At 48.0% G+C, this 12,580-nt stretch overlaps 1 protein-coding gene across 3 annotated transcripts in view; it reads left to right on the forward strand.

Moving 5' to 3' along the window:
* The window catches only part of CADM3 (cell adhesion molecule 3), a 244,558-nt gene that overhangs the window by 176,530 nt on the left and 55,448 nt on the right, over positions 1–12,580 (forward strand). For all 3 annotated transcript variants that reach the window (XM_083167054.1, XM_083167055.1, XM_083167056.1), the window contains 4 exons: positions 413–553; positions 813–965; positions 2,477–2,614; positions 5,583–5,753. In XM_083167054.1, the coding sequence (XP_083023180.1) occupies positions 413–553; positions 813–965; positions 2,477–2,614; positions 5,583–5,753 (603 nt within the window). The remainder of the gene's footprint in view (positions 1–412; positions 554–812; positions 966–2,476; positions 2,615–5,582; positions 5,754–12,580) is intronic.

Below are 12,580 nucleotides of genomic sequence, written 5' to 3' on the forward strand. Positions count from 1 at the left end.
TTGACTTAGGTATACAGGGGCGGAATGTCGATACCAGCTAGTCGACAATGGAAAAATTGACAATCAAAATGTCAACATGAGGTTTTTTTTACAATTTTGTTTTTCCCAAATGTCAGGAAACGTTCCCGGAAACGTTGGCTTTTGTATATGTACATTATAGTGCTATTTTTGCCCGTTACTAAAGTCTTCTAAGTGCCAGCCTTTCTAGCATGGGTGACATATGGAAGGCAGCATACCTCTAGGAAAGGCACCCGGAGTAGAATTTATATTATATATACTGTAGCTTCCCTGCATTGCATGGTGCACCACTGCATTGCTATATAACAGCTGTATATCATCTATACATAGTATGCACTACACCTGGAGAGTGCAGGACCATCACGCTTATAAACCTTGTTCTCTTTGTCCACAGCCAGCCAACCAGTCACATCGGATGTCTTAGTTGCCACAGGAGGCAAAATGACCCTAACCTGCAATGTGGAAGAACATGAGGAGTCTTCCCTCCAGTGGTCCAATCCAGCTCAGCAGACGCTGTACTTTGGAGAGAAGAGAGGTATGTGCGCCTCCTGCTGGCTGTGTGCGAGATGACAGCACATTTATATTTCCCTATAGTACATTACCACATATTGGGGTACCTCACTGTCACGCTTTGCATTACTTATCTCACATACAGCACTACTGTAAATATGGATTTAAGAACCTCCTCTAGATTTCTTACCTTCCGTCTGTTCTGTGCTGTTATATTGTACATCCTTGTTATATTGGCTATTGTGATTACTATGTCTTTCTTATAACTTGTCTTCCCCACCCAGCTCTCAGGGACAACAGAATCCAGCTGGTGAGGTCCACCAAAAATGAGCTGTCTATCAGTATTAGCAACGTGGTGTTATCTGATGAGGGAGAGTACACCTGCTCCATCTTCACCATGCCCGTCAGGACAGCGAAAGCAATGGTGACCGTTCTAGGTATGTCTGGTCGGGGTCCCGGGTTATCTTACTGCATCAAGCCTTGGAGAGTAGTTGCCATGAGCAACCGGTGAACTTCTGCATAGCTGTTATTCCAAAGATGCTACAGTTAGCAGCTGATTGGTTAAATGTCTCCACATTATCTCTCTGGTAGGATTGACACCTATATGCCTGACATTGATTGCTAGCAGACAGTGATGCATTAATCCTGCCCAGTGTCATTACTCCTCCTGGTTGCTGACATGGGAGTGAGACTAGGCTCTGGTATAACATACATAATACAGGGCAGAGTTATCAACGGGTGATATTCTTGTTATCACTGTGATAAATGGTGCTCCAGCCAATCAGCTCCTAACTGGTATTTTTCAAACACATGACAGCAGCTAATTGGCTGGGGCACCATTCATCATTTGAAATGAGAAGATCCCTCATTGATAAATCTGCCCCTAAATGTTTGCTTGGAATTCAGTGTAAAGGGCTGCTTTGTAGTCCATATTTGCTTTCCCCAGTAGAACCTCCACCAAAGCGGTGGCCATTTTTGGTGGTCTGTCTTTAGCAGATTCCAGGCAGACAGCTAGACCGCATGGAATCTGCAGAGCCCCCGCCACGCCGGCTCCCCCAGGGCCACCACTTGCGCTGCGGTGGTATGGGTGTGGATCGTATTGTCGACCCGACTTAGGTTGACAGTCATTCGGTCGACACCGTGGGGTTGACAGGCAACAAAGTCGACAGGGTTTTAGGTCGACATGGGTGAAGGTCGACAGGTGTCTAGGTTAACATGCAACAAGGTCGTCTTGGGTTTAGGTTGACAAATGCGTTAGGTTGACAGGTCGCGAGGCTGACATGGGGTTTTTCACTGTTTTTTTTCCCCGAATGTCGACTCAGTCGACATGGACACAGTTGGAAGTGAACCACAGCCCCTCGCATCGCTCCGCACACTATTTTATTTGGAAAAAAAAACCATGTCAACCTAACCCATGTCGACCTGTACACCTGAACCCTGTCGACCCAACGGTGTCGACCTAATGACTGTCGACCTAAGTCGGGTCGACAATACGACCGTATCCCGGTGGTATTGTTTCGCCACTGGTACAACTAATATTGAAATGAAGCAATGGCACCTTTGTTTTTTGATTGGCTCCAGCATCTTCCCCTGATGGGAAACATCGTCAGCGTCCTGATCTCATGTTTTCACATCACAGTCGGTGTTTCAGTGATAGAGACAGAACAGACATAAACAAAGTTACAGGGTAATAATCTTCCTCAGATATGACTGACATTAGCACTGTCAGAGATGCTCATTAAGTCAAATGGGAGAGCAGGAGGCGGGAATTACTTAGTGGTAACATAGCTTTTAGCAGTAAGTGTGTAACACAGCGATATATCACATCTGTATATCGGCAGTAGGATATCTCCCAGACATTGGACCAGGACCAGGCTGTGCAGTGATTATGTGTCGCTGTCTCTGAGTGAGACTCTTGGCTCACAGGTTTCTTCATCTCCAATTGCAGGGGTCCCCCAGGAGCCCCAGATCACTGGCTATGAGAGGCCGGTCAATGAAAACGAAAATGCTATTCTGAGATGCACAACAAGTGGCAGCAAGCCGGCCGCCAACATCAGATGGTACAAAGGACCTGAAGAGGTGCAAGGTGAGTGATTAAGTCTTATATACTGAATGACTCACTCCCTGACACGACTCACGCTCAGTGCGGAAGACTCACATGCTCAGGGACAGATGTATAAAACGTTGGAGAGAGATGCAGTTTCCTGTCATCATTTATCTATCACAACCTATAAAATGACATATTTACATAATTCACATATTTACAGCTCTCGGAATGGCATGTGAAGGAAGCAGGGGTCAGTAGTGGGAGGATTCTGCAGTGCACACACATCTCAGAAGCATCTCTGTTCACTAAAATCCATGTAACAGTGGTTGTCATGGTAGCAACATGACACTATGGAAACATTGAAATATGGGAACAACCTAAAAAAACCTTGAGAAAAATGCTAATACCTGCATACTATCCCATCCCCTGCCCGCACACTACCCCCTGCCCGCACACCACCCCCCTGCACACCACCCCTGCCTGCACACCACCCCCCCCTGCCTGCACAACACCCCCCCCCCCCGCCTTCACATCACCTCCCCCTGTCTGCACCTCCCCTGACTTCACACCACCTCCCTGCCTTCACACCACCTCCCTGCCTTCCCACCACCTCCCTGCCTTTACACGACCCCTGCCTGCACACCCCCACTGCCTGCACACACCCCCCCCATGCCTGCACACCACCTCCCTGCCTGCACACCACCTCCCTGCCTTCACACCACCCCTGCCTGCACACCACCACCCTGCCCGCACACCCCCCCTGCCCGCACACCACCACCACCCCCCCGCCTGCACACCCCCCCCACACCAACTTCCCCTGCCTGCACACCACCCCCCTGCCTCCACACCACCCCCTGCCTTCACACCACCCCTGCCTGCACACCGCCCCTGCCTGCACACCGCCCCTGCCTGCACACCGCCCCTGCCTGCACACCGCCCCATGCCTGCATACCACCCCCCTTCATGCACACCACCCCCTGCCTGCACACCACCTCCCTGCACACCACCCCCCTGCCTGCACACCACCTCCCTGCCTGCACACCACCCCCCTGCCTGCACACCACCTCCCTGCCTGCACACCACCCCTGCCTGCACACCCCCACCCCTGCCTGCACACCAACCCTCCCTGCCTGCACACCACCACCCCTGCCTGCACACCACCTCCCTGCCTTCACACCACCCCCTGCCTTCACACCACCCCTGCCTGCACACCACCCCTGCCTGCACACCACCCCTCTGCCCGCACACCACCCTCAACCTATTGTGTACAATGTGCAAGATGATGATTGGCTCTTTGGGATGGAGAGGTGAGGAACACATTACACTTTGGTGCAGTCAAAAGTCAGAGTGAGACTGAACTTTACCTACTGTAGTACCTTCCTGCTTTATTTTATCTTTTAGAATGGCATTTGAAGGAAGGAGGGGGTCAGTAGTGGGAGGATTCTGCAGTGTTCACAAATCTCAGAAGCATCTCTGTTCACTAAAAACCATGTAACAGTGGTTGTCATGGTAGCAACATGACACTATGGAAACATTGCAGAATTGAAATTAGTTAACAACCTAAAAAAAGAACTGAGAAAAATGCTAACACCTGCGTACCACCACCGCCTGCCCGCACACCATCCCCCTGCCCGCACACCATCCCCCTGTCCGCACACCATCCCCCTGCCTACACACCACCTCCTGCCTTCCCACCACCCACTGCCTTCACACCATCCCCTTGCCCGCACACCATCCCCCTGCCTGCACACCATCCCCCTGCCTGCACACCATCCCCCTGCCCACACACCAACCCCTCTCTGCACACCATCCCCCTGCCTGCACACCATCCCCCAAACCTGCACACCATCCCCCTGCCTGCACCCCCTCCCCCTGCCCACACACCACCTCCCTGCACACCATCCCCCTGCCCGCACACCACCTCCTGCCTGCACACCAACCCCTCTCTGCACACCACCCCCTGCCCGCACACCACCCTTTGCCCACACACCACCTCCCTGCACACTATCCCCCTGCCCGCACACCATCGTCCTGCCCGCACACCACCCCCTGCCTGCACACCATCATCCTGCCCGCACACCACCTCCTGCCTGCACACCATCGTCCTGCCTGCACACCATCGTCCTGCCCACACATCACCCCCTGCCTGCACACCATCGTCCTGCCTGCACACCATCGTCCTGCCTGCACACCATCGCCCTGCCTGCATACCATCGCCCTGCCTGCACACCAACCCCCTGCCTGCACACCATCACCCTGCCTTCACACCACCCCTGCCTGCACACCGCCCCCTGTCTGCATACCACACACCTCCACTGCCTGCACACCACCTCCCTGCCTGCCCGCACCCCCCTGCCTGCACACCACCCCCCTGCCTGCATAACACCCCCCTGCCTGCACACCTTCCCCCTGCCCGCACACCACCTCCCCTGCCCGCACACCACCCTCAACCTATTGTGTACAATGTGCAAGATGATGATTGGCTCTTTGGGATGGAGAGGAGAGGAACACATTACACTCTGCTGCAGTCAACAGTCGGAGTGAGACTGAACTTTACCTACTGTAGTACCTTCCTGCTTTATTTCTGGAGATTAAAATTTTGGATTCAGTTGCCCTTTGATGTTACAATGTTATTCTGCTTTACTTCTGAAGATCAAAGGACCGGTTACAGTCCTTCCCTATAACAAAGTAACTAGCAAATCTCTGTCATCATATACACCATGTCCTGACGGGGACAGTCATTCTCCCACCCATATTATCCAAGGTCTTACAGAAAGGAAACATAAAGTGTGCAATTATTTTCTTTTTAGGGGGCTGGCACAGTGGCATGGGGAGGGGGCGATGGTTGGTGGGTGATAGGTGTCAAAGGAATCCGAAGTACATTATGCTGTATATTTTATATAGGTTTTTTTTTAAATGAATGATTTATTCTGTATTCCTCATTAACTTCTTCTTAATACTACGAAAGAAAATATTTTGTTTCTAAATACTTGTGGTCTCCCCTTAGGAGCACAGAACTTGGAGACAAGGGACCCTAATGGCAAAACGTTCACTGTAGTGAGCATCATTACCTTCCCAGTGACCAGAGCGGATGACCAGGCCGAGATCACCTGCACCGTGGGACATGAGTCAATGCCCAACACCTTCAAGTCTTCCAGCCAGAAGCTTCAAGTCCTCTGTGAGTACCAATTTCCCTGCCGTACAGTAACGTTGTGGTGTTGTCAGATGGCATGTCAGGCCTGGTGAGATCAGTACAGGGCACAATCGCCGATATGTCCCAAATATCGCTTCATGTACAGTGGGTGGTGATAATTCATCGGCCTTCACTGTATTTATTATTCATTAGGCCCACCTGTGTTATAACAGATATATCAGCTCTGCATTTTTTGCTCATGTAAGGTGGATTTCTCAGAGCCTCTAGAACAGGGGTGGACAAATCGGTCCTCAAGATCTACCAACGGTCCACGTTTTCCAGACCATCTAGCTGGTGCACAGCTGTAGCCATTACTAACGGTCACATGACCCAGATCACCTAGCTGGTGCACAGCTGTAGTCATTACTAACGGTCACATGACCCAGATCACCTAGCTGGTGCACAGCTGTAGTCATTACTAACTGTCACATTCCCCAGATCACCTAGCCGGTGCACAGCTGTAGTCATTACTGTCACATGACCCAGATCACCTAGCCGGTGCACAGCTGTAGTCATTACTAACTACCACATGACCCACATCACCTAGCTGGTGCACAGCTGTAGTCATTACTAACTGTCAAACCTGCTGCATTCATTCCTACTATAGATCCACAGGTGGCCTGAGACACATGGACTGTTGGTAGATCTTGAGGACAGGTTTGGCCACCCCTGGTCTAGACTATTGGTGCTTTGTCTATGCTGTTAAATCCCTCAGTACGTGTGGCTGGCTGCTTATGGGGGAGTCTGGCTGTTCTTATAGTCAGTTCTTATTGATAGTAGCTCTGCAGGGTTTGGGATGTAGATCTGTGGAGGGGTGTCTTGTGCTCTGTCAGTAAGTCAGCAGTAGGGGATTGATTGTTTGGGGGGTGTATTCTACAGAAAACATAACTGAAAAAGCCCCCCATCAATACTGTGTGTATGTAACACACTCATACATGGTGTCTGCTGTTACCGATATCGGGGAAATATAAGCAGGTGACTCAACATTTTCTCCAACCTCGAGTGTCTAAAGGGGTGTAGAAGGAAAGGTCTAAGGTGTCTAGGTCAATGCTGAAAGGTCGACAAAAGTTTTACCATTTTTGTATCAATGTCAACACCTGTCCTGTTAGATAAATCACTAGAAAAATGGCACTGACACCATTTTCCTGGAGACGTGTTCTTGTATAGCAGACTCTGCTACAGCGCTAGTGTCTACTGTAGAGGTTCCCAAACGCGGTCCTCAAAAGTCCAGGCTTTAAGTACTGTATATCCATGCTTGGCCACAGGTGACAATGAATACCCCAATCAATTTGATTTGACCATCTGTGCTTGGCCTTGAATATACTTAAAACCTGAACTGTTGGGGTGCCTTGAAGACCGCGTTTGTGAACTTCTGGTCTACTGTATCATCAGAACCCAGGAATTGCATATAAAGTGGATCTCTTGGCATTAGCCCAATTACATTGTCATATATCAGCTCTCTGATAAATGTACATACTGTGATTGTATCATGCGCTACAAAGTATCAGTTATTTGTGTCTGAGAAGTTTGTAATTATTGACACTGTGCACAGTGAGACCACATGAGTCTGACTATAACTAAAAACAATCCATTAAACTGGTGTCTCCCAAACTGGGTAATGCCGCACCTGCAGGGGTGCCCTGGGTTGGTAGTAGAGGACCAATTAAAATAATGTATGGTCACTGCAATAGGCTAAACCAGTGCATGTGGCAGCCAATCATACACTTTGGCCCTTCACCTGGTTCACTCGCAAAGGCAAATTCCTTCTCAAATGGACAAAATCATGTGCACTGCAGGGGGGGCAGATGTAACATTTGCAGAGAGAGTTAGATTTGGGTGAGTTATTTTGTTTCCGTGCAGGGAAAAGACTGACTTCTTTATTTTTACACTGCAATATACTGTAGATCTCAGTTTGAAGTAAAATCCCACCCAAATCTAATTCTCTCAAGTAACATCTGCCCCACCTGCAGTGCACATGGTTTTGTCCATTTGAGAAGAAATTTGCCTTTGCGCGTGAACCAGAATAATGACCTATGTGCACACACAGAAAGGTAAAGTGAACAAAATTCTTAAGACGCTGAGATTCCAAAATGTCTGTTATAATTATTTATTAACCGTTTCTTATACAGCACAGCAGGTTCCGTTGCGCTTTACAATTATAAATAGAGATAAAACAAACTGGGTAACAACAGACAGCCAAATGGTAGGAGGGCCCTGCTCGCAAGCTTATGACCTATAGATCAGTTTGTGTTCTGTGATTGGACTGCTTAAGAAGATTCAAAGCCTTCAAACAGATAAAACAGGAAAGTGATTGCAATAATTGTGACATACTGTATACACAGGAATTCAATTGTTGACAGCAGATTTGAAAAGGCCTTAGCATGGATTTTGCTATTCAATTAGGGGACATACAGGGGATGCAGAGATTTTATAGACATTGAGGCATCTTTTTTTGTTTATAAATAACGCCAAAGCTGCCCCCCCCCCCCCCAGCACTAATTAGGCAATTGAAACTTTCCAATTAGCGCAATTAGCCTATAATTAACATCTAAAGCAGTGTCTGCTGAATCCAGCATTGAGAGCCTTCTGCAGCGGTCCCGAGCATTCAGTGTGAATGAGTGAGTGTCTGTGACTACTGGAGTAAGTCTCTCCCCCCTCCCCTGAGAACTGTCCGCTGTAGAACTACATTTATCAGCAAGCCTCCCAGCATCTGCAAACCCTCCTAGAATGGGTGCCGGATAACTCACAGACAGTCCTTTCTCTGACTTCAGAATCTTGACTGTCAGAAGCCTGACTATTTTCCCTAGAATATGTGACCATTTGTTCAATTCCATATTGTGGGTGTTGAAAGCCCCTCAGATGGGTGTATGGTAAGTAAAGGTTTTTACCTCGAATAAACTTCACTCCCAGCTGTATATCCTCCATAGAATTAAATGAATCACTGAATGTAATACTGTACTTACACCTCATTTCACACTCCCAATGGTACACACAAGTTTATATCTATTTTAAGGTCAGAATGTGAATATAACACAGTTACTGTATGTATCATACTTGCCTACTTTTGAAAACTACTTTCAGGGAGATTATAGTAGGTAGTATAATTTTGCACAGCACCCCATTGAGGGGGCGTGTCATGCTCCACTTAAAGGGTGTGTCTAGTTCCATATATTGAGAGATTGTGAAAAGAGATTGTGAACGTGGCACCTAAAAGCGTGGGTGTGTACTGCTACATCTGAGAGGAATCTTTTAAAATTACTTATATCCAACTTTAGATTATCCCCAAAGCAGTTAGTAAGAGTTGGTAAAGTGCTGGGAAATGGTGCTTATGATTCAATCTATCTCTCATTCCTTTTTTCTGCAAAAACAGTGTAATGTGGGCTAGGGGACATGAGGGAGATTGCTAGACTAATGAGGGAGAGAGGGAGATTACTGCTATGTCAGGGAGTCTCCTGCAGAATGCAGGAGGGTAGGCAGCTATGTTATACATGTGATCCGAAGTCTAGAGCTCATATGTTTATCCTCAATACTCTGACAATTTACAGTTTACAATTGTGGTGATTATTGCAGCAAACAAGAGGGATCTGTGCACTCTGATTGTATTAAATCTTCCAGAATGTTGCTGTGATATGAACTAAATACAAGATTACTATACCATATAAGATATGATTGTACATATTAATATCGGATTCGCAACTGTTATCATACAGAGGGAGCAGTCACATGTATAGGAGGGGATCTGTGTACTTAAGGTGATTATCTCCCAAGTGCCCTGATTACAGTTCCGCTAATTGGACACTGTCCCGGGGTGGGGAGGTGGTGGTGGTGGTGGTGGGTGGTGGTGCAGTTGGGGAAGCCAGTGATACCCTTGCATGGCTTGCTCGCTTCGAGTCCATGTGGATGTTAAAGATGTTATCGAAACTTACAAACTAGGTAAGAATGGTGTACAGTATAACGGGGGCTCACCTCCCCCCAAGATTCCCCTGGCTTTTACTGCATGTATGCTCAGATATGCATGAAAGTGAACGTGTAGGAAAACCGTCAGCATCTGCGTCCTTCCTATAGGGACAATCATCTGGTTCTCTCTGATTATTGCAGAGTAATTGTGGCCAGATCTGATCTATCCTCCGCCCGTCGGGTCCGCATGATTAGCTGGTTCTACAGTCCTCCCCGACAATATTACATTGTCAACAAATTTGTAGCAGACATAACAAGATGTATAGTCACAGTCCCAACATGCAACATAATCAACCCAGACGTGATCTATTGTTAATAAAGATGGAGATTAATCTGTATTTACATAAACAACATGTTATCTTGTCACATCGCACCGAGCAATAATATATAATGTAATAATCCAGCAGTCATCTGTGATGGGCCGGAATGCTGCTGTAACTGCTGCAGCTGAAGTGGATTGATGCATCTCTGCGCCAGCTGTGTTATTAACTAGGGATGGCCATTAAACATCGAGGATTTAAAGCCATTGATGGTCTATAACCAATGGTAACTACTTTTACCACCGATGGGGGGGATAATCAGATGGTTTCCCACCATCGATAGTACGGAGCTATTAAAAATTTTGATTTAGTTTTTTCTCCCGGGATTTGGGGCTTGGGGGGTTATTTTGGTTGATTGGCTTGGATGCGTATTTGCATCCTTGCGAGCCAACCTAGCCCCGCCTTGGAAATGATGGTACGCCGGCCCACCATTCGCAAGGCCCGTTCCTTCGCACTGGCTGCCAGTGGATGTTTAACATAAACATCTATTTGCAGCATGCCGGGGAACACCCATCCAATGACGTGGAACGTGCACACATATGTACGGGTCCTCTGAGGCGCCCTTACATATGTGTGCACATTCACATATGCTAATGGGCTGCCGAACGCCTGCTATCCTGGGTGCGTGCACCCAGCGATCCGCCTATTCGCAGTTGGTGTACTCACCCTTCATATGCACAAGAGTAGAAATGCGCATGCGAGGTAACAAAAGATCGGTCCCCGTGTGAACGAACGCCCGTTGCAAACTGACCTGAATAATGTCCTTGTCCTTGGAGTACAGCACTGCACCCTCGATACCTGTGGTACCATGCCTCCGGACCCTGATTGGCCCAAAATGTACTGAATATTAAAGTCTTCATGGTACTTATGTAGTAGCCAGACGCCCACTAAGCAAATAGCTTAGTGGGCTATTCTGCGTAAGAAAATCGCATCGCATGCGGTGTTCCTATGTATTGTATTCACTGCTCTCTGGCCTTGGGCGGTGAGATCCGATCGCATCGGATCTCACCGCACATAAAATCGCATGGGATCGCATGCGATTTTATAGGGTGCCATGCCATTTAATTTAGTATACAATTATATGACATACAATGTGATTTATGCACCCCTCTATATCCACACCACCCTCCACTATCCACGACACCCCAAAGCATGGCGAGCGGCGGCGGAACGTGTCCTCCCCACCTTTTCATACCCCCACTATCCACGTCGGCGTGGAGTTGATTTTATATAGTGTGGCGAGCCCGAAGCGTGGCGAGCGGACGCATATTACGTTATATGTATTCCACGTCCCCTCGCGGGGTTTGCTGCGCTCGGCACTCTTCTGGCTCGGTGGCTCCTTGCGATTGCCATACTATATAAAATCAACTCCACACTGTCATGGATAGTCGGGGTATGAAAAGGTCGGGAGGACGCGTTATGCCGCCGCTCGTAATACTTTGGGGTGGCGTGGATAGTGGTGGGGGGCCTAAATCACATTGTATGTCATATAAGTGTATACTAAATGAAATGGCATGGCACCCTATAAAATCACATGCAATTTTAAGTGCGGTGCGATCCGATGCGATCTGATCTTACCGCCGAAGGCCAGAGAGCAGTGAATAAATTATATATCAGATCGCATCGCATGCGATGCGATTTCCCTACGGTGCCGTACGTATGGTAATTGGGCTCCTGGCTACTACATAAGTACCGACTTCATACCTCCCATTATTCCTAAAATTGGAAGTGGGACATCCGCACACGGCATAGCCGCGTGCTCCCGAAAAGGGGGTGACCTCACTGAAACAGTTTATGGCTTTGTGACAATCTTGGTGAACGGTGGAAAGTTATGGCGAGCCAACCATATGAACAAGCGTGGCTCTGTCTGCATATTATATATCAGTAAGCAGCCAGTTAATATGATGGTGCAACATAACAGTAATGTCAGTGCCGGCACGCACAACACTTGAATTCCCCCCATAGAGGTGAGGAACAGCCTCTGATTATATAGGATATATAGGAAGATATAAAACTTTAGCTCACAGGTTACCTTGCCTCATGGGCCAGACACCGCTTGCTTTGTGCCACTTCCATGTGAAGCAGTGAGGCACACACAAGCCTGGGGGCAGGTTATACTGGATTTAGGAGCATATTTATCACAAACTGCTGTTTTATTGCAGATGTCATAAATATTTTACACTTAGTTACACAACATGAAAACGTACATCAGCCTCTTGCCAGGAGCTGGTCTCCCGGGGAGGGTCTAGAAGCAGGGTGATAGCTGTGTTATTGGAGCGATGTACAGTAATTAACACTGACGTCTGTTAAAGGGACTGAAGTGCGTCTTATCTAGGGGTGTAACATTATTGGGGGGGGGGGGGGGTTTCTGGGTTTCACTACTTGAGGGTGGGGATATTTGTGATATTTAGGAGATGCTCTATTTGCTAGAGGTATTGGGGTCTCTGTTGAGTCTGGTGGTGGTGGTGGTGGTGGGGGGGACATATTTGTAAGATGAAGCTTTGGGGTTTGTCACATCAGCATAAAGTTCCATGA

The sequence above is a fragment of the Crinia signifera genome, chromosome 12, assembly GCF_055691185.1.
Source record: "Crinia signifera chromosome 12, ASM5569118v1, whole genome shotgun sequence".
Lineage (NCBI taxonomy): Eukaryota > Metazoa > Chordata > Amphibia > Anura > Myobatrachidae > Crinia > Crinia signifera.